The sequence below is a fragment of the Phascolarctos cinereus genome, unplaced genomic scaffold (assembly GCF_003287225.1).
Source record: "Phascolarctos cinereus isolate Bilbo 61053 unplaced genomic scaffold, phaCin_HiC Scaffold_5;HRSCAF=322, whole genome shotgun sequence".
In the NCBI taxonomy this organism is placed as follows: Eukaryota; Metazoa; Chordata; class Mammalia; order Diprotodontia; family Phascolarctidae; genus Phascolarctos; species Phascolarctos cinereus.
Window position 1 is genome coordinate 467,513,562 of NW_027555958.1, and position 22,961 is coordinate 467,536,522.

Sequence of the window (22,961 nt, forward strand, 5' to 3'; positions counted from 1 at the left end):
TTAGATGAAGCTTTTCCTCGCCATCTGGATCTGGGTCCTCCCTCCCAAGAGCACCTGGGGTTTCTTTTGCATATACTTTGCAGATGATTTGTTGATGTACATATTATTTCTCCCAATAGAGCACAAGCACCTTGAAGACAAAGTTTTCTTTGTATCCTTGTCTGATTGGGAGGAAAACACTGTTGAGTCAGTGACTATTCTCCTTCAAGGCCTCCCTCAGTCACTGCCTCCTCCATGCAGTCTTCCTGATACCCCAATCAGATGTCATCTCTCCCTTCAATAACTACCCATAAAAGCACTCTATGATGCAGAGACGCTGACCTCCTGGAGGTGCTTGGTCTGTGACACTCTGTCTCTAGCTAGCGAGGCGCCATCAGAGAGAGGGCCCAAAGTGGGAGAGAGCATGCGGGGACATGAGAGGAGAGGATACCTACCCCAGGGTGGGGCACGGTTCACGTACTGTATGCCTTTGCTTAGGCCTGGGCCTGTCTTCAGGTCATAGCAGTGGTGAAAGCCAGGAGGCTTGGTTGGATTTTTAGTTGCATTATCTACAGTCCCTGAGAAAAGTTCTATGTTGTGAGAGGTACCAAGTGACCTACTTTCTGCTATGATTTCCCTTGAAGGCATTAAAACCTTCTTGCGTTTACAGCTGAGGAGTGAGAAGATTATATCACGTCCTGCCCCAAAGGCCGGAGGGTTTAAAACGTGTTTGTTCATGGAAAAACTGAGTATCTGAAATAAATTCCCCCCAAGTTCCATATGATTTTTTTCTAGGAAGGTTAATTTTACAAGTTACGACAAAAGAAATAAGATGTTTACTTAAAATGGCACATAGAATTACAGGTGTGCCCCTACCCTAAAAGACTAGACAATCCTAGATTTAGAGAAACCTGAGAAGTCATTACTCCAAACCGCTCATTTTACGGATGAGGAAAATGAAGCCCAGGGACTTGCCTGGTGTCATACAATAGGAAATGGCAGACTGGATTAAGAACCATGTCCCCCGACTCGAAATCCATGCTCTTCCTGGGGTATCATGCTTTTCTCCGAACTTCTGGGAATCCAAGTCAATGGTAAAAATGTTGAGCCTCCCTGGCCAAGAGCAGATCCCTGGAGCATTCCAGGAGAGACCTCCTTTCAAGCCAATGTGGACCTGGACTCTGGATCTGGCTACTCAACAATTTCTGAGTCATCCCTCTAACTGCACTATCGTCAGTTTACCATGCACCACATATTTCCGTCTTGCTCCACTGAAGAGACATTTTTTGGTCAAGTTCCTTGTGCCATCTCTGGGCCTCAATTTTCCCGCCTGACTCAGAGTGTGCCTGAGTGCCTGAGCAAGTTCAACCTGGGACCCAGTAGAAAGGAGAGGGTGGGAAGAGGCTCAAAACCTGCCTCTGGGACTTACTAGCTCTGTGGCTCCAAGATGGTCACTGACCACTTCTGAGGCTCACTTCCCTCATCTATAAAATGGGGATAATAATGCAAGGGGCAGCAGCATTGTGTCGTGGAAAGAGTCTTGGAGTTCGAAGATCTGAGTAAGAGTCCTGGCTGTAATACCTGCCAGCTGAGGGACCCTAGGCAAGTCACTTAATCAAGTGACCCATGAAGTCTCAGTTCCCTTATCTATAAAATGGGGGAGGTGAGATCTCCTCCAATAACCAATCTCCTAATACCCTTATGAGGACAGCGCTGCTGGGCAGCCTTACATGACTGGAAAGGTGAGCTCCGCTTTTGCTTCATTCAGCTGTAGAGAGATGACTCCAGTCATTGGTAGCCCACACTCTTGCGGCATCTCCCATGTCATGATGATAGGCCAGGATTGATCCATCATGGCAAACTCAGGTGGCCAGACATCTGGCAGGCCTCATTGTTTTCTCCTGAACAGAATCCCAAATATGCTCTCTTAAGGGACTGTGATTGAGCAGAGTGTGATTACCTGTGGGACCCTAGGCAAGTTGCCTTATTTCCCTCTTCTCTAAATTGAGGGATGTTAGGCTAGGGGACCTAAGGTCCCTGCTGGCTCTGGCTCTGTGACCCTCTGACCCATTAGCTGGGTAAACTCGGCAAAGTTACTTCAAAGTCTCTGGGGCCTCAGGTTTCTCCTCTGTAAAGGGAAGGGATTGAATTGGATGAGATTTAAGGTCCTCTCCAGCTCTAAGTCTGGGATCATCGCATGGCCTCAAGGAAGGAACAGTGAATTTGGTTTTGAAGGAGCTGGTGTGAATCCTGGCTCTGTTCCTTACAACCTAGAGAATCTTGGGCAAATCACCTCATTTTTCTGGGCCTCAGTTGCCCTTTCTATAAAAGGAATTTGGACCAGCTGGCCTGTGAGGTCTGTTCTTTTTTTAAAATTTATTTTGTTTTATTTTATTTATGGAATAAGACAAGCATTTTCCACAATGTAGTACAATTGAAGAAATGAGTGTACATGAAACTACAAATCTACTGTGCACAACTTGCTCTTCCTTTCAAATATTCAACAAAATTATCATGTGAATTTCTTTTTTTTCCTTTTTTCTTCCCTTCCCCCCAGAAATGGCGTGTCTGTATACATATGTGTGTGTGTGTGTGTGTGTGTGTGTGTGTGTGTGTGTGTGTGGTTGTATAATTATTCTGTACATACTTATATATATATATATATTATATATATATATATATATATATCAGTTCTTCCTCTGGGCGCTGATAGCACCTTCTTCATATGTCCTTTATAGTTAATTTGGGTATTTACAATAGACAAAATAAAGCGCTCTCTCAAAGTCATTCTTAAAACAGCACCGTTGTTACTGTAATCTTCTCTTGGTTCTGCTCATGTCACTCTTCATTATTTTGTGTAAGTTTATCCATGTTTTTCTAAAATCACGAAGCTCGTCATTTCTTACAGCACAGTAGGATTCCATCACAGTCAGAGGCCACAACTTGTTTAGCTATCTCCCAATTGATGGGCATCCATCTCTGCAATTTCCAGTTCTTTGCCACCTCAAAAAGAGCTGCTCTAAACATTTTAGAACATAGAGGTTCTTTTTCCTTTTTCTCTAATCACCTTTGGAAATAGACCAAGTAGGGCTATTGCTGGGTCAAAGGGTATAGGCAATTTAATAGATCTCTCCAAAATGGTTAGATCAGATCACAATTCCACCAACAATGAATTAGTGTCCCAATTTTTCCACATCCTCTCCAGCATTTTCACTTTCCTCTTCTATCATTTTAACCAATCTGGTAAATGTAAAATGATATCTCAAGGTTGTTTTAACATGCATTTCTCTGACCACTAGTGATTTAGAACGTTTTTATATGACTATTAATTGTTTTGATTTCTTCATTGGAAAACTGCCTGTTCATGTCCTTTGACCATTTATCAATTGGAGAATGACTCATATTCTTACAGATTTGACAAAGTTCTTTATATATTTTAGACATGAGGCCTTTATCTGATAAACCATTTATAATTTTTTTCCCAAATTTTCTGCTTTCCTTCTGACCTTGGCTACATTTGTGTTATTTGTACAAAAATTTTTTTGACTTCATTTAATTGAAATAATCCATTTTACACCTAACTTTGCTCTCTAGCTTTTGTTTATTCATAAATTGTTCACCTATCCTGAAGTCTGATAAGTAATATATTCCATATTCTTCTAATTTTGTTATAATACCTCTCTTTATATCTAGGTCATGTATCTATTTTGAAATCCACTTTATCTTAATTTTTAATTTAAATAATCTACTTCATTTTATTAAATATCCATTTTCCCCATGAAGAATTATATTCAGTTTTGCTGGATAGGTGATTCTTTGTTTTAATTCTAGCTCCTTTGCCTTCCAGAATATCATTTTCCAAACTCTCTGATCCTTTAGTGTAGAAGCTATTAAATCCTGAGTAATCCTTACTGTGGCTCTGCAGTATGTGAATTTTTCCTTTCTGGCTGCTTGCAATATATTTTTTCCTTTGCCTGGGAGTTCTAAAATTTGGCTATAATATTCCTGTGAGTTTTCCTTTTGGGATCTCTTTCAGGAGGTGATATTGGTGACTTCTTTGAATTCCTATTTCACGTTCTGGTTCTAAAATATCAGGGCAGTTTTCCTTGAGAATTTCTTGAAATATAATATCCTGGCTCTTTTTTTGATCATGGCTTTCAGGTAATCCAATAATTCTTACATTATCTCTCTCCCATCTATTTTCAAGGTCAGTTGATTTTCTGATGAGAAATTTCACATTTTCTTCTACTTTTTGATTCTTTTGATTTTATTTTATTGCTTCTTGATGTCTTATAGAGTCATTGGCCTCCACTTATCCAATTCAAATTTTTAAGGAATTGTTTTCTTTACTGAGTTTTTGTACCTTTCCATTTGGTTAGTTCTACTTTTTAAGGATTTGTTTTCTTTGATAAATATCTGTATGATTTTCTCCTTAAGTTTGTGCTTCCTTTACCAAGCTATTGCTTCTTTTCTTCATTAATCTCTTGCATTATTCTCATTTGTTTTTTTTTTCAATTTTCCTTCCATCTCTCTTATTTGCTTTTTAAAATCCTTTCTGAGTTGTTCCAAGAGTTCTTTTTGGGCCTGAGACCAATTCACATTTTTCTGTGAGGCTTCACTTGTAGACATGTTGACATTGTTGTCCTCGTCTAAGTTTCTGCCTTGATCCTGTCAGCAGAGTAACTTTTTATGGCCAGGTTCATCTTTTGATTTTGCTCATTTTTTCTGTGTATTTCATAACTTTTTATTTTTTGTAAAAGTTGTGCCCTGCTCCTGGAGCAGAGAGGGCGCTGTCCCAAGCTTATTGTGCTGAATGGGGTATGGAGGGGGAGGGGACTTGGGGATTTGCCGCTGGCTTGCAATGGAGGAGAGGAGGCTTGCTGCTGCCTGACAGTGGGTCTTAGACCTCACTGCTGCTGGCTTGCACCACAGCTCAGGGCCTCACTGCTAGCCTGCACTGACTGCTGGCTTGCCCTGGGGTTTAGAGCCTCACTACTGGTTTGCAATGGGGGCAGGGCTTTGCTGCTGGCCCCCTGGGGTTTTGAGGTCCACTCTTTCTCTAAGCCTCATATCCTATGATCCTGGCCAGAGATAAAGGTACAGTTGAATTCTGCTGCCTTGTAACTATCTTGTCTCTTGGAGAGGACTCCAGACTGAAGTCAGAAGACCTGAATTCTACCACCTGACTCTGCACTGATTTGCTACTGTCCGTGCGACCTTGGTCAAGGTCTTTCCATTCTTTTTGGGCCTCAGTTTCCACAGCTGGGAAACAATGGGGTCTGGAGTAGATTATAGGATTATCACTGGAAGGGACCATAGAGCTCATCTCATCAAACCCTCACATTTTACAGATGAGAAAACTGAGACAGACTGTGGAATTGTTGCCTCAGGTCACACATATAGTAAGTGTCCGAAGGGGGGATTTGAATTCAGGACCTCTGACTCCAAAGCTGCCTTATTTCCAATTCATCCTGTATATAGTTTGCATGTAATTGTCTGTATGTTCTTGCCCCTCATTAGATTGTGAGCTCCTCTAGGCAAGGACGAGCTTTTGCTTCTCTTTGTATCCCAGTGCTTAGCACCCTGCCTGGCACATAGTAGGCACTTAAAAACTGATTATTGACTGAGTTTTGAAAAAAACATTTAATTGATGTATCTTATTTTTACATTACCATTTACAGATTACCCCACTCCATGACAGGTCTCTTGTAACAAAGTAAAACTAATAATACAGTGACCTCATCTAAAAGTGTGTGCAATGTTGTACATCGGCATTACCTACTTCTCTTTAAAAAAAAAAATTTACAGAAATCCATTTTCTCTTCCTCCCAATTCTGACCCCCTTGAAAAAAAGAAAATTCCTTGTGACAAATATGTATAATCAAGCAAAATAAATTTCCTCGATGACTGCATGCATATATATTTGTCTTGAGATGTATATTAGTTCACATGCAAGCCAAGACATGACTCTTGTAATGTCATTGGTCCTCTTTGAGAACGAAAGATAAACAACAACTATATATATATATATATATATATATATATATATATATATATATGTGTGTGTGTGTGTGTGTGTGTGTGTACATCCACATATACATACACACATGTCTATATATTTATCACCTCTTGGTATTAAAGATCATTTCACTTCTGGTCCTCAGGAATCATGTATGGGCATTGTATTTATCAAAGCTCCTTAAAGCCTTTGAAAGTCATTTGTCTTTCCAATATTTTGGTCATTGTACAAATTGTTCTCCTAGTTCTGATCATTTCATTCTTCGTTAGTTTGAAAAAGCCCTCGACATTTTTCATTTCTGTACTATTGGTGCCCCGGTATAAATTGTTTTCTTGGTTCTGCTGTCTTCCTTCTGCATCAGTTCATACTCGTCCTTTTGAAATCATGTATTTCCTAATTTCTTGCCACACAATAGTATTCCATCCATTCACAGGACACAACTCATGCAGGAATATGCATATTTCTCACCTATAACTGCACCTTTACAAAAACTGATCATGTCTTAGTCTACCAGTCTTACCACTGTGCCATCTTTGAGGTGCCTTCCCAGGCTGACTCTCAAACTCTACTTGAGAACCTCTGCCTGCGTTTTAATAACCAAGGGCCACTGACTCATTATGCTGGATGCTTCCAATTACTCTCATCCCTCTTTTTTTTTTTGGCTAGGCAATGAGGTTAAGTGACTTGCCCAGGGTCATACATCTAGTAAACGTTGTGTGTCTGAGGCCAGATTTGAACTCAGATCCTCCTGAATGTAGGGCTGGTGCTCTAGCGACTGCATCACCTAAGTGCCCCATACTTCTCTCAGCCCTATAGCACAGAACATGGAGTCAAAGGACCTAGGTTCAAATCCAGGTTCTGCCATTTACTTAGTTGCGTTACCTTGGGCAAGCCTCTTCCTGTCTCTGTGTCTTGACTGCCTGCTCTGTAAAGTGAAGCAGTTGGATTTGATGACATTTAAGGTTCTTTCCAGCTCAAGATCAGTGATCTATATTCTCCCCTCTCTCTGTTTTTGTGTCATGGTGGAGAAGTGGCTGAGCCATTTGCCAGCCTGGATGGATCCGAGAAGAGGGAAACCAGGAAATGAGAGCTGTGGTATAAAGGATTACTTACCCAGTTTTGATTTTGAAATTGCCCAAGAATACAACGCAAAGCCCATTTCAGCATAGCTAGAATCTATGCAAAGAACATGGAAAAGTTGCAGACTGGCTTTCACCCACCAGAATGCAGCTCTTGGGAAAAGTCTAGAGACAACTTAGAATCAAATCTCAGCCTCTGACTGCTTAACTGGTGCCCCGAGTCAAACGGAGATAATTATAGCTATGCCCTGCTTGTGTTGTAAGCCATACTGACTAGTGCATTGAGTTCTTTTGAGAAAAGAGCCCTCTGCGTACCAGGTATTATTATTGTATTAATTATAATTATTTAGCCAGCTTTCCTTCCTACTTTGAAGAATACAGCAAACCAGCCTTCAGAACTTCAAGAAGGGAGAAGCAGTCCTTCCTCTGTTTCTCTTGGGGAAAGGACGGGGGCCAAGAAGAAGCTGACCTCCTCCTTGGGGAGCTGTCCAGGGGTGCAGGGGGCTGCCTTGGGAGGTGATGGATCCCCCCTCCCTAGAGGTTAGTAATAATAACTGCAGCCACAACAGAGCAGCTTGCATTTTCACAGTATTTTGAAGTTTGCACAGCCCTTTACCATTGTTATCTACTTGGTCTTCTCAACAACCCTCTGGTGAGGTAGGTGCTCTGCTTATTCCTGCTTTACAGATGAGGGAACTGAATAACTAGCCCAGGGTCACACAGCTAGTCAGGGACAAAGGCAAAGTTTGAATTCAGGCTTCCAGACTCCTAGTGCAGCCACATTACCTTTGTTTGTTTGGTTGGTTGGTTTCTTGAAAGGCAATTGGGGTTAAGTGAGCTGCCCCCGCGTCACACAGCTAGTGAGTGTTATGTGTCTGAGATCAGATTTGAACTCAGGTCCTCCCAACTCCAGGGCGGGTACTCTATTCACTGTGCCACCTAGCTGCCCCACAACCACATTATCATATCTTGTTCCTGGCTTCCCTGGGCTTTCCTCAAGTCTCAGCCTTGCATTAGCTTACCTTCTGCAGAAAGTCTTTTCCCATCTCCTTAATGCTAGTGCCTTCTTCCTATCAATTACTTCCAATTTAGCCAGTATTTATCTTGTTTGTACACAATTGTTTGCATGTTGCATCCCCCTTAGGCTGTGAGCTCCTTAGAGGTCTTTGTACCCCTAGTGCGCAGTGCCTGGCACACAGTAAGTGCCTGTTGATTTGATCTTATTTCATCCTCCTAACACCATGTGCATATCATTATCCCCATCTGACAGAATGGGTGGCAGGTGACAAGACATCAGAGAAGTCACAGAGACACACAGCAAGCTAGTGTCATCCAGCAGAAATGGGAGAACCACTGAAGTGCATTAGAGTGGGGAATTCCATTCAGGGTTGCCCATAGAGATCTTTGTTAAGACAGAGGATAAGAGCTTGATTCTGCAGAACACCTGCTCTCTCTGGCTTCCCCGTTCTAAGGGAGAATCATCCTCAGTGCCTTAGCCTCCCGGCTACCCACTTTCCTCCTCTCTCCTCTCTCATTCCACTGGGCTAAACTCTGTCTGCCCTTTGGACCTTCCCCCTTTTAAAAGTCAACTGTCATCATTTCAGAACCGAAAGGGACCCTGGAGTCCATCTGGTCCAACCCCCTCAGATTGCAGATAAGGAAACTGAGGCCCAGAAAGATGAAGTGATTTGACACTTGATGACAGAGGTAATAAATAGCAGATCCATCCTAAGAGCCCAGGTCCTCTTACTGCAGCACTTAGCACAGTGCCCAGCACATAGTAGGCACTTCATAAATGTTTGCTAATTGACTGCCTGACTATACCACTCAGCCTACATTAATACCTTAGTATAAATGAGTTGGTCAGATTTGCTGAGGAAGGGCCAAGGATGAGAATGGGGATCTGGAGGTAGCTGTGGTGTAATGGTTAGAGCACCGACTTAGCAGTCAGCAGATTATACATTTGTAGCACTAGGCCTGGGGGTGAGGGCAACCTCAGAGACCATGCAGTCCAACCCTCTTATTCGTTAGAGAAGGAAACTGAGGCCTAGAAAGGATCATAACTCTATAGCTGAAAGGGTCTTCACAGAACATAAAATCTAACCCCTTTATTTTACAACAAAGGAAACTGAGGCCAAGAGGGGTCATAGGATCCTGACTCCAGGGGTGGAAGATATCTCGTAGACCAGCTGGTCTGACCTCTCTCTTTTCAGACCCTGACGCTAAGGCCCGGGGGTGGGGGGGGAGAATATGTGGTTTGCCCAACATCACAGTTAGCAAGTTAGCTGGTTGTGAACTCCCCACCTCTGGACCTCATGACCTCCTAATATGATCACTGATTGACCAGCTATGTGACTTTGGGCTGCTCATTTCCCCTCTGAGTCCCAAGTTTTCTCCTCTGTAAATGACAGAGTTGAACCTTTATGATTTCCAAGGTCTTTTTCTGGTGTTTAAGTTCTGAGAGACCATGGAAAGAAAGCAGGAGAGAGCCCAGGCTCCTGCACACAAAGGCTGGGCTGTGGAGAATAAGCTGTCCAGCCATGATCTTGTGTTCTCTACTATGTCTAGCTTTCTTGGGAGGCGGAGGTCCCATGTCCCTAGTGTCAGTGCCAAGAGACTGTGCCCAGAACCGCCTGAAAGATCCTATGAGAAGAAAAAGAAAGAAAAGAGGAGGAGCAGCACGACACAGTGGAAAGCGTGCCTGGCGGTAGTGGAGGACCTGTGTTCCAATCTTATCTCTGTCATTGTGTGATGTTGGCCGCATCGCTTCACCTACATAGGACTTGGTTTTCTCATCCGTAAAATAATGGGGGCTGGGTTGGGATCAGAGAGTTAGAGCTGTAAGGAACCTTAAACTTACTCCTCTCATTCATGCTTAGGCTCTGTGTGTGTGTGTGTGTGTGTGTGTGTGTGTTTCTGTCTCTCTGTCTCTGTATGTATGCGTGTGTGTCTCTGTCTGTCTCTCTATCTGTCTCTCTTTCAGATTCCCACTGTTCTTTCATTGCATTTCTCCCCTGGAGCATCTTGTCTCCAGCCTCGTGACTGCCTTCTAGGGACCTAGCTCTGCTTCACCTCACTTCTGTCTCTCTCTACTCTCTCTTCGGACTTCTTCTCTCCCTCCTACCCTAATATCTCACCATCCCATTTTCCAGCGCTCCTTTGTCTGCCATGTTGCCTCATTAGACTGTAAGCTCTTGGAGGGCAGTGACCGTCTTAGTTGCTTATATTTGTGTCCCCATCTTTTAGCACAATGGCCAACACATACTAACCACTTCATGTTCTATGTTAATGTTCTATGTAACTCTCTTAAAAGGTCATCTAGTCCAACTAGTTGAGAAAACTGAGTTGCACGGCGTTGAAATTACTTGAGAGAGGTATTATTAAGCAGGAGAGTTAGGATTTGAACCCAGCTCTGTAGACTTGAAATTGAGGACTCCTCGGTGGGCCACCAAAAGGTGACCTCCCTAGGCCCCTTCTACTTCTAGAGTCCTCTGGAAGCCCTCTAGAGCACCTCTAGAGTCCCTCTCAGTTCTGGAGCTATCCAAAGCCTGAGCTCCAGATTCTCACTGGCATTTCTTAGGCTTTTGTGCTGGAAGGGCTCTAGGTCACCCAATGCCAAATCCACGGCTCCTTCCACTGCCCAGACTTTGCAGCCCAGACAAGAAACAGAGCTTCCCAATTCTGAAAAAGTCATTTTCTGCTCTTGCCAATATTGGGTGGGATAGGAACAGCCAAGAAGGAAGCGCGGCTAGGTGCCATGCCCTGGCCTTTGGTCAGCATCACAGGGAGCTAGAAGGCTGGTTGCCTTTCATTCTGCGTCGGACCTGGGATGGAGGGTTCCTGGGGTAGTGTCAGACAAGGAGCCTCCTTTTCGAAAAAGTGCATCTGCTGCTATAATTACAGTGTTTCCTTTGCCGGGCTCAGGCGGAAACCGGACTCCTGAAAGAGAAATATGAGAGATCACCTTACACGGGGTTTGCATATCAGCTTATTAAAAGGGCTTGGGGCTGGGGGGACTGACTTGCGCTCCCGTTTGGCGGGGCCAGGGCTGAGCTGAGACCAAGGTGTTGTGCGGCGTGTGGTTGTGCTAGACAGCGTGGAAAGCGTGTACACCACGGCAGGCTGCTTGTTCCTCACCCTCACCCTCGCGGGGAGAGGATAGGTCCCTCTCTCCTCGGGGACCGAACTGGGAGGGAGAAGCGGGGTGGGGGGGCGCGTTGCAGAAGGACCCGGACAGAAACCAGGGTTGTTTCTGGCAGACTAGAGTCAGGAGAAATCCGGCTGAGGCAGCCCTGGAAACCAAGGAGGAAGGAGGGAGCAAGGTATGTGCGAGTCCGTGGTGTGTCCGGCTGTGCAAGCATCGCCCAGCCTCCCAGAGACCTGGGAGAGAGACTGAGGAAGTGACCTCCTGTGGTTTGGGTGGTTTGCAAAGTATGACATACAGGAAATCGAATTTTAACTCCTGTTTATACTGAAGTTTAGTTTTGTTCAGGGGGTAAAAACAAAACTACTATTCTTTGAAACTGGTGTCGGTGGCCAAGGGATTCCTGTCAGTTCAACAAAAACTGGGCTTTTATTTTTCTGCCCCGGGGCTTTGAATGCCACACCCATTAGGTTATTAACAGGATTTCCAATGCAACATTCCAGGCTTAGCACAGTACCTGGCACATAGTAGGTGCTTAACGAATGCTTCTTGACTTGAGGCTGTTGGGAAGAAGTATCAGGAATCTGAGTAACCTGTGCTCCAATCCTGGCTCTTCTCACAGGCTTGCTGGGTGACCTTAGACAAGTCCCTAACATCTCTGGACTCCACTTACCTTCAAGTGTACAATTAGAAGGTTGGATGAAATGATCTCTCAAGTATCTTCCTGCTCTAAAAATTCATCATCCCATTTTGAAAGTGCATTAAATAACCCAACAAGAATGTAGCATTTTTCTTGAAGTTTGCCCCTGCTTTTTTTGGATGCTTTACAATTTTATTAATATCTGCTTTATGGTTGTCACAGTTATTTTCCCCAAACCTCATTCGGGCACAGCTGTGTGTAAGGAATCTACATTTTACCTTTTTCGGGGGAGAGGGAGGATGGAAGGGCGTGGCAAGCCAGCGTTTAAATGGAACACTCTTGGCCAGGGAGTCCTGTGGGGGCAAGCATGTTTTCATCCCTTGTGCTGTGTGGTGCCCGTGTGAATTGAGGTAAAATGCTTAGCCTGTGAGGGCCTCAGTTTCCTTAACTGTAAAGTGAGCCAGTTAGACTGGCTCAATGACCTGTATTATCTCCCAGTGTTAAATCTATGATTCTATGGCCTATATTCAAACCCAGGTCTGTTATGTATGATGTGTGACCTTGGCTGAGTCACTGTCTTTCTGGGCCTGAGTTTTCTCACCTGTAAAGTGAAGAGATTGGGCTATGCTATGCCTAAGGTCCCTCACAGATCCAAATCTGTGATCTCATTGCAAAGAGGGGCTTAGTGATTTGCCCAAGGTCACCTAGCTGGTATAAGTCAGAGGTAGAACTTGAACCCAGCCCTCTAACATGCTGCTCTGTCTCTCATTTAGCCCTGGGAGGGACCTCTGAATTCCTCTACTCTATTTATTCTCTTCATATAATTTGCCTTCTTTTCATTAGACCAATTTTAGCATACATGTTTTGAGAGCCATTTCCTGAAGGCCCACGCTCCAGACAAAGGATAATAGGATAGCTGGTTCTGCCTTGCCCCTATGTAGCCTCCCCATGCCCTGGTGCTTCCTAGAGAGATGTCGCCTCTACCTGTACCTGGGATATGGCGTCAGAGCTACGGGAGACCTCAGAGACCAGCTTGCCCAACCTCCTCTCCCCGTTTTACAAATGAGGAAACTGGCCCAGAAAGAATAGGAGATGTACTCAAGATGCCACATGTGGTAAATGGCACGGAAGAGGTTCGGACTCAGTGACGAAGCCTGCGCAGTCTCCACTGCCTCTCTCGTGGGAACATTTGCTGCCTTGCCTCAGCAGCCCTCTCCATGAAGATTTCCAAATAGAAGGCGCTTTTGCTTCTGCTGAGATTGTCAAAGCCATGGTTTGATCATTTCCTATGACACTTGTCACTGAGTACAACCATCTCATTTTACAGATAGGGAAACCGAGGCCCAGAGAGAAGGCACTTGTTCAAGCTTGGTTATACAGGTAGTGAGAGCTGGGATTTGAACCCAGGTCCTCTGGTTTCACAGTATTTCTTTTCCCTGTATTAGGCTGCCTCCCATATTTGTTGATTTACTAATAAAAGCTATTATTTAGATAGGACTTTGAGGTTTTTAAAGCATTTTACATTCATCGGCTCACTTGGTCCTCTCAACTACCTTGGAGGGATAGGTGCTCTTATCCTTCCCCTGCCTTTAAGAGATGAAGAAACTGAGTCTCAGGGTTACATATTGAGTGTCTGAAGCTAAAGGGAACTCAAGCCTTCCTGACTCAAAGTATGGAACCCCAACTACTACTCCATACTGAATTGAAATTGACTGCTAGATTATAAGCCCTCTGAGGGCCAGGACCATGTCTTCTCTAAACTCAATGTCTTCTTATCATCTAGCATGATGCTCTTCGATGCTTTGTAAATGTTTGTTGAATGAATGAACACACCCATACATTTCTGAATTTGAAATGAAATGCTTATAGAAATATCACAGGACATAGATTTAGAACTGGAGGACACATTCAAGGTCATGTAGGCTCCCCAAAATTTATAGTAAAACAACGCTGAGATTTGGCTTCCTACGCCACACATTGGCCAGGATGCTCCGAGGCAGCAAGAGCCAGTGGCCCCCATTTATCCTGGCTCTGTCTGGTTTGTGCAAACATGTTGGCCTGCTGTCTCCCCCATTCGAATGTGAGCTCTTAGAAGGCGGGAACGGGCTTTTACCTTTCTCTGCAACCCCAGCTGAGTGCATAGTAGGCACTTCATAAATGCTTATTGGCAGATGGACTATTGGAGGGGGCTGTTGGAAGAAAGGGACATTCATATTCCACACTGGGGGAGGGCAGAGGGCTATGCATTAGGCCAATCCTGGATAACGATTGGAATTTTACCAGAAAATGGTTAAATGTCTACATGCTTTGACCAGATGCAAAGACAGAAACAGAAAAGTATGGTATATGCCAGTATGGGGAGTTTGTAGTAACAAAAAATGGAAAATAATCATAAGAGCTAACATTTATGTAGAGCTTACTATGGGCCAAGCATTTTACAAGTAATATCTCATTTGATCATTACAACAATTCTGAGAGGTAGGCACTGTTGTTATGCCCATTTTATAGAAAAGGGGCAAATAGAAGTTAAGCGACGTGCCCAGGGTCACACGGCTAGTAAGTGTTTGAGTCAAATTTGAATTCGGGTTTTCTTGACTCCAGACCTATACCTAGCTGCCCCCAAAGAGGTGCCCGCTGTTTGGAAATGACTGAATAAACTAGTATACACAGGTCATCAATCAATAAGCATTTCTTAAGTGCCTACTATTCGCTGAGTTCTGTGTATACATGCCAGACTGGACCAATGTTACTGTGCATTGAAATGGAACCTATGAGGAATTCAGGGGGGAAGGAGAGAAGGGGAAGATTTGTATATACTCGGAGCGAAATAATCTGAACCAAAGAAACTCTATAAAGAATGAATTAAATGATATAAGTGATTGCCAAGAGTCAGACTAGTAAGACTGCTAAAAAGAATACCAGATGCCGAGAAAATTCAAAAACAAAAACTAAGTAATGAGCCGAAGAGGCAGAGAGGTGGGGGCCTATTAGGGCAGAATGTTACATACATAATCAGCTGGCATGGTTACATCCTGTGTCTTTGTTTACCCATTTGATTTGGTATTTGTACCTCTGTGTGTGTGTGTGTGTGTGTGTGTGTGTGTGTGTGTGTGTGTGTGTGTAGCTCCTGTAAAGGAGCACAGAGACTGTTATAATTTTGTCTTTGCACCCTTCCACTCTCGCATATTGGTTGGCACACAGTAGGTATTTAATAATGCTTGCTGCCTAATTGATTAAATGAAGAAGTCGATGTCCACAAAGCCTGGGATTTTTGCAGAACTGATCACGATGAAGAAGCATCAGTAAACTTATTCTTATAGAAGGGGAGAGGCTGTAAATGTTAACAGTTGCAAGAGTTGTGGGTTTGTTTTTGTTTTTGTTTTTAATTGCACACTGAAGAATTTTTCCTGAATAAAAGACCCCTTGTTCTGTTGAAGCCTATTGAGAAACGTGCTCAGGAATGCCCTTTTAAAGACAGCTGTGCAAAAAGCCCAGGAGTTAGGCAGGCAGGCAGGCAGCCCTGGGTCCTTTCCAGATCCCTGGCTGAGAATCCAGTTCGTGATTTCCCTGAGCTCTTGGTCCCCAGCAGAAGGGAGACTGAAGTTTTCTCTTTGTTCAGGAGGATGAGAGCCCCAGGACTCCCCAAGCTCAGAAACTTACTTCTTGCCAACTCCAGACACTGTTGCTTCCCACACTCCCACCCATTTCAGTCTGAGCAAAGGGTCCTCTTAGTTAGCCCTCCCATTCTAAGGAAAGGGGTGAGACCATGCCCTCCTTCCTAGAATGGGTCAGAGTTTGGGGATGCCCCTTTCTAGGCAGGAAGGGACCGAGTAAGCTGAGACGCTTGACTTCTTTGCCCAACCTTTACTCCCCTTTGGAGAAAGAACTCGTAGCGGCTGACTTCTCTGTCAGCCCCCGGTCCTCTCCGAAGTGACATCACACCGCCCAGGGCTGCTGACTCAGGAAGGCACTGAGAGAGGTGGGGGAGTAAGGGGGCGGAGAGGCAGCGGCTGGGCCTCTCCAGTACTCCCTTGGCCTCGGCAGCAACAGCAGCAACTTTATGCAGATGAGGCTGGCAGTGCCCGCCTCCTTCCTGCCCTCCTGCTCCTTCTCCTCCTCCCCCAGTGGTGCCTAGCCTGCGAGCTCAGTGACATCTCTCGCCTCCTGGCCAAGCCAAGGGGGCGGGCGCCGGGCCGGTATTGGCTGAAGTGCATCCCAGGCGCCGCCCTCTGGGGCTTTAGTCCTCCCCCAGGCCGCAGAGCGCCAGAGAGGTGCCTGGCCTCATGATGAAGGAGCGCTGTGGTCCCTCCAGCAGCCCAAGCTTCAGCCCCGTGGCCATGGACAGTCTGCAGCCGCCTAACTACATGTCCGTGTGCTTTTTTGCAGACGAGTCCTACCAAAAGTTAGCCATGGAGACTTTGGAGGAGCTGGACTGGTGTTTGGACCAGCTGGAGACCATCCAGACGTACCGCTCTGTCAGCGAGATGGCCTCCAACAAGGTAAGAGCGCGCCCCTTCGCAGCCTGTTGGAGGGGGCCCTTTGCGAACACGAAAAGATGAGAGCGCCTTGGTGCGGAGCCTTCTGTCCCGCGTGCAGTCACTCTGTTGAGTCCGGGGCAAAGGGACACGCTGGAGATCTGAGGCGCAGTCCCATCTCTGAAAGGACCCTTAGCCCCTGCACAGTGGGTAAAGCGGGGCTGGCTTTAAAAAAAGAAGCTTCCAGGGAGACAAAACACTTTTTAAAATCTCTTATTTTATTTAGCTGTTTGACACTCTTAAGAGATATGCAAGGCAGACTGTCTGAGGAGGGGCGAGAATGTTTGACAGCAATGCGCTGGCATAGCTATGCCTGCCTTCTTCTGGGTGACTTTGGTACAGTCCCTTCCTGCCTTCCACCCACCCCCACCTCAGTTTCCTCCTTTGTAAAAGGAGAGAGGCGGACTGAATGGTAAGGTTCCTGCCATTTCCCAGGTGAATGACCCTCCCCAGCTTGGTGAGTAGGCAGTTCTTAAGTTATTTAAGTGTTTGCCGAACTTAATTTAAGTCCTTAGAAGGGGAGGTGTGTGAGTTAGGGGAAGGAAGACTGCCGCTTCCCTGTAGAGAGTTTTACAAAATTTGTGAGTTTAAAAAAAAATGCTGCAACTGCTGAAAATAAAGGAAAAACATTTCCCCCTCTAAAAGCGGATAATTCCACCGAGTGCCCTAGTCACAAAGGTGGGAGAACTTGAAATTAAAGTCTCCTGTCAACAAAGGACTCTTGTGTTATAAATCCCCCAACAAAACTTTGCCCTGGTAGGACTTTAATTAGGGGGTCATTATATCATTTGTTTAATTAACACCCAGACTTGCAGTGCTAATTTATGTAGCCAGGGTTTCAAACATTGTTTGTTTGTCTTTTCCCCCAGGGAAGGCTAACTTCCATCCTGGGGGTGGGGTTGAGGTCCCCCTTGCTCCCCTGGATGCAGTCATTCACTGCCCAGGCCCACCTGGCATCTCCTGGGGGCATTAGATGGGCCCTAGTCCGCACCTGCCAAAGATACTCCCTGCTTGCCCAGACATCTTATTTCTTCGTGTGAGGCACTCTCCTGTAGGATACCTTCAGGGAGATTCTAGTCCCTGCATATAGAGGCTGAGCCTAGGTGGAGATACCACCCAAGTGGCCAATGCTTTGTAGGGGGTCTGCCAAAAGGAGGGGAGGGAGCTGTGACTGTTCTTTGGGCGCTTGTTTGTTTACATAATGAAATAAGCTGTCTAGATAGGTGGTGAGTTTACCATACCTGGAGGTATTGAAGTGGGAGTAGTTCAGTGGCTTGTGGGGATGTTGTGGTAGGAGAGTTTCTAAGAACTGGTTGGGGAGATGAGTTTGTATTAGTAAGTTCCTGTAAATGAATTCTGACACTAACCTTTTTTTTAGAAGGAAGAGCAGAATTTAAGCTTGTGACACCATAGAACAGTTTATATTTGTTGCATTGTGAGCACCTTTGAATTTTGTCACAATCCCCCCCTGCCCCCCATGTTACCCCCCATTTTGCAGACTAGACAACTGAGGCTGAGAGGTTCAAATGATCTTCCCAAGGTGGTGCAGTGAGTAACTTAGCAGAGTTCGGATTTGAACACAGGTCCTAACCCTGCTTTCCACTTCGGCCTGTTTGTGTTTTCTGTCTTTTATTTAAAGATAAAAGTCAGGGCTCTCTCAGATCTGAAGGAGAGAGACTCCTGCCTTTTGTAAACATAGTCTGGAGAGATCCTAGAAGCATTCCCACATACACTCAGCATCCATTGTAAAGACCTCTGGGACCCATGTGGTCCTAGTACTGAGAGATGGAGCTTCATCTGGTCACATTGTGGTGGATGTGGGCTAAAAGCCAGGAGCAGCATGCCTATACTTTGTGTGTGTGTGTGTGTGTGTGTGTGTGTGTGTGTGTGTGTGTGTGTGTGTGTGTGTTAGTGTGTTGTGAGGTGTGGAGTGGATGGAGAAACTGCATTTACTCTGCCTCAGGGCCTCAGCTTCCCTATTTATGCAGCAGGCAGATTGGACCTACTAGAGCTTTGCAGACTATAGTTAAAACTGAAAGGACAGTGGCAATCAACTAGAGCCACCCCCTCACTTGACTGTGAGGCAGAAGGACCTCAGAGAGGGGCAGTGACTTTCCTGGACTCACACAGCTTGAGCCTCACACCCAGGGCAATTCTTTGGGTCTTGCTGCCTTGCATCCAGATCTCCTTTCAGGGTCCTCTCTTACTGTAAACCCTGCAGACATATCAAGGCACTGGTTTTGTTTCGGGGGTGCAGCAATTTGCAATTTTCCTGCAGGCATTCATAAATGTAGAGAAGGAAGGAAGGAAGGAAGGAAGGAAGGAAGGAAGGAAGGAAGGAAGGAAGGAAGGAAGGAAGGAAGGAAGGAAGGAAGGAAGGAAGGAAAAAGAAAGAGAAAGAAAGAGAAAGAAAGAAAGGAAAAGAGAGAGAAAGGAAGAAAGAAAGAAAGAAAGAAAGAAAGAAAGAAAGAAAGAAAGAAAGAAAGAAAGAAAGAAAGAAAGAAAGAAAGAAAGAAAGAAAGACAAGACAGATTGCTCTCCTGCCTCACAGCTCGTGATGTTCTGAGTGCAGGGAGTTTGTCACCTGTCCTGGCCTCCTGCAGCGGCTCCAGTTTCTGATCTTCTTCACCAGTAGCCGTTCAGGAAACGATGAAAGTTAACCAGGGCTTTAGCATCAAAGAGGGGGCCGAGGCTTCATGCTGGTGGGCTGAGTAACTCAGATCTTAGGGCAGGAGCCTCTGTGTGCCTCGGCCAAAAAAAGCCTATGGAAGCCACGGTCCAGTGAAATGGCCCCACCACCTTGGCACAGTGCATAGTGCACTAGCCTTCACTCAGGAAGATCTGAGTTCTAATGCTACTGAAGACACTGTCTAGCAGTGTGATCCTGGGCAAGTCACTTAAGTTCCCTCAGTTTCTTCATCTGTAAAATGAAAGGAATGCACTAGCTGCCTGCCAATGTCTCTTCCTGCTCAAACTCTATGATTTAGATTCTGTAAAGCCCAAACCCTGGGATTTTCCCTACTGGCTTTTTTTTCAAAGTCTAAATGATCTAAATAATTGCCAAAGTTTAAACTGTTTAGAGAAGTTTGGAAGAAGAATCCCACACGAAACAAACAAAAACCCTTCCCTGGAAGCTAGGAGGGCCCAACATGAATGGGCTGACCTGGTAGGGCGGGGCATAGAGGTCTTAGGGCAAGGACTGGAAGTCCAGTTGTCAGGGGTCCTGGAGAAGGAACCCTATTCAGGTCCCAGCGAGGCGAGGAGGCCTCCCGAGAGCCCTGCCACCTCTAGCAAGAAACAAATTGGCCAGCCCAGTGCCTCTTCTTGTGTATTGTACATTGAATGTAGGATCACAGCTCTAGCTCAGAGGTCATCTAGCCCAACCCCCCTCATTTTACAGAAAAGGAAACTGAGGCCCAGGGAGATTAAGTGTAATGTTAGCCCACTGTCATGTAGGTAGTAAGTATCAAAAGATTCTTTTTTTTTCTTTTTTTTCTTTTGGTCTGTAGGAAGTGGGGAGAGGAGAGTATTTGGGGCAACTGGGTAGTGCAGTGGGAATAGTGTTACACTCAGAATCAGAAGACCTGAGTTCAAATCATATCTTAGGCACTTTTTTGCCACTTGACCCTGGGAAAGTCACTCTGTCAGCCTCAGTTTCCTCATCTATAAAATGGGGCTAATAATAGTACCTACCTACCTCATAGGGTTGTTGTGAGAATTAAAGGAAATAGCGCATGGAAAGTGCTTTGCAGACTTTAAATGCTATAGAAATGTGAGCTACTAGTATTTAGTACCTACTTATATGACAGGACATACCTGACCAACAGTGGGAATGAATTACATTTATTTTATGTCATCAACAATACTTAGCCACTCTCAGGATAAGAAAATCATAGTTTTAAAGGTGAGAAATATTTTGCAAACTTTAAGGTGCTATCTGAATGCTAACTATTATTGTCATTGTGATGATGATGATGATGATGATGGTGATGATGGTGGTGGTGGTGGTGGTGGGGCAGCTAGGTGGCGCCATAGTGCACAGAGTGCAAGTGCTGGAATCAGAAAGAATCCTTCCTGAGTTCAAATCTAGCCTCAGACACTTACTAGCTGTGTGACCCTGGGCCAGTCACTTTACCCTGTTTGCCTCAGTTTCCTCATCTGTAAAATGAGCTGGAGAAGGAAATGGCAAACCACTCCAGTATCTTTGCCAAGAAAACCTCAAATGGGTCCTGGAGAGTTGGACACAAGTGAAAAAATGACTGAACGACTAAAAGTATTCTTATAACTATTTCATGGAGTTCATACTCAGACAATAGTAGTAGTCATGGTCATCATCCTCATAGGTGTACACAGAGCCTGGACAGAGTGTTTTGCACATTCTGGTACAACCCGTCCATGCTCTAGGCATACCCATCATCGAGGTGGTGCTTATGGTGTTTATAGTAGAATCCTGAGGGTGATGATAATATTTCCATTTACTCATGACAACTCCCTACATTTAGGCATGCAAGTACAGTTATCCTGACGTTACCGATGAGGAAACTGAAGCTTAGAGCTTAAGTGACTAAACCAGGGTCATGCACCTAATGAAGTTAGAGTTGACGCTGGAATCCAGGACAGTTGACTCCATATCTGAGGCTGTTGTTATGGAAGAAAGAGGAAGTGTCATCCTAACCTTCATGTTCCGTTCCATGGAAGGTATCCCTGAGTGACTTCCCCAGGGCTACTCTCAGAGACAGAGCTGCAGAAATCCTTGTTTTTGCGTGTGCCTCTCTTCCCAGTGGATTTGGCCACAGACCAAATGGATTTGAGCATGATCTCAGAGGAAGGTCCACTGATGGCTTTTGCAGCTGAGGTAGCTGCCTCTCCCTGAATTATAGAAATTAAAACACTAAATAGCTGGAATATATTCAACTCCTTTTCTGAAGCTATGGCATTGTCTTGCAAGGTGCAAAAGGATGTGAGGAGAGCCTTGAGCCAACCACTTAAGGGCCACCAAAGGCGTCACAGCGCTGGCTAATTTCTAACTTTCAATACCCAGTCCCCTTCTGTAGCAAAGGAATTGCCTGGGCCTCTAAGTGAAGTGAACCCATTGGAGCCCAGGTCCGTCATTGGCCAAACCATCAGAAGTTTTGAAAACAGGATGTTTCAGCTCCCCACTAGAAAAGAGAAACGGAAAGAGACCCAGCAGGGAAAGGAAGAAAGCAAGTGGGCTCCCTGGGCATGATTCCCCTGCCTGTAACCACATAAACAGCGACCTGTCTTCCTGACCTTAGCCAGGCTGAGTGTCTGACCTTGTGTCACCAAAGCCTGACCACGTCAGAGGTGGTCGAGAGAGGGAATGGCCCAACTGCTGGGAGGGGGACTCGGGTTTCCTGTCTCCTTCCTGACCGACAAAGTCAGGAAAGTACAAGGTTGCGCCAACGTCAGGCTCAAAGAGAAGCTCCATAGACACACTCCCCCAGGAAGGTGGATTTCCCCCTCCTGGCCTTTTCAGAGAAAGCCAGGCGGGTTCCCCAGATTTTCATGGTGAGAACACAGAGGTTTGATTTCCTTGAACCACTGTGAATGGTCTCCTAGGAGACACCCATGCACGAGCATTTTTAAAGGCACTGAGATGGAGAACAGACAGGGTCCTATGTGGACATGGACTGCTGCCCCCCAGCTCAGCCTGCCTGTACTTCCAATACTCCAGGGTCCTGTTAGTTCAGCTATAGACAGAGCCTTTAAAAACAATCATTCCAAACTTAAACACCAAAAAAGAGCATTCCTATGCACTGAACAGAACACACATACAAGGGGTTCCATCTAAAACAGTGACCACCATTTCATATTGCTTGGTTTTTAATGAAGTTTATAATAAAATTTTACTTTGGAACCTTTGAGAAGCAGCTGCACAGTGGAAGACTTGAGTTCAAATCCTAGCTTGGTGACCCTGGGCAAGTCCTTTACCTCTCAATCTTCCCCCCCACCCCCACCATGGAAGTTTTCTGGGACTCTTTTAAGATGCAGAGCAGATGCTAGTCCGGGGTGGCAGATGGTTTCCTCTCTCTATGCCGATGAAATGACAATCCAAAATGATAATAATAATGGCCACTAACCAGAGCAATCATTTATAGAGTGCTCTCTGGTTTCCGAAATTCTTTACATACATCATATAATTTGATCTCAAGAGGATCTGCCATCCTGCACCAGTGAAAGGGATTTCTGTATCAGAATGCTCATACCAGAATGAAACCCCAGGTGTGACCCAGTTTTCCTACCCCCATCTCCACCCTCACCCCCCAAAATAAAGTAGATGAGGAGGGTGAGGCTCTGAGACTAGCCTATGCTCACCTAGCTAACAAGTGTCGGAGCTAGGATTTGAACCTAGAACTTGGGAGCCTGCATTCAGTTTTCTCTCTATTTCCTTGTGCTACTGCTTCAGTAATGTGTAGGATATGGGAGAGAATTTTTCTGGTAACTGGCAAGAAACTTTTCCCCTCACTGAGTTATGCTCAGTTTCCTCCTGAATGAAATAAGGGGGTTGGGGCAGATGGCCTCTGGGGTCCTTTCCACCTCTAAA

At 45.1% G+C, this 22,961-nt stretch overlaps 1 protein-coding gene across 1 annotated transcript in view; it reads left to right on the forward strand.

Annotated features, from left to right (window-relative positions):
* The window catches only part of PDE4B (phosphodiesterase 4B), a 664,994-nt gene that overhangs the window by 601,476 nt on the left and 40,557 nt on the right, over positions 1 to 22,961 (forward strand). The window contains exon 9 of the mRNA XM_020993031.2: positions 16,248 to 16,360. Coding sequence (XP_020848690.1) covers positions 16,248 to 16,360 — 113 coding nt within the window. The remainder of the gene's footprint in view (positions 1 to 16,247; positions 16,361 to 22,961) is intronic.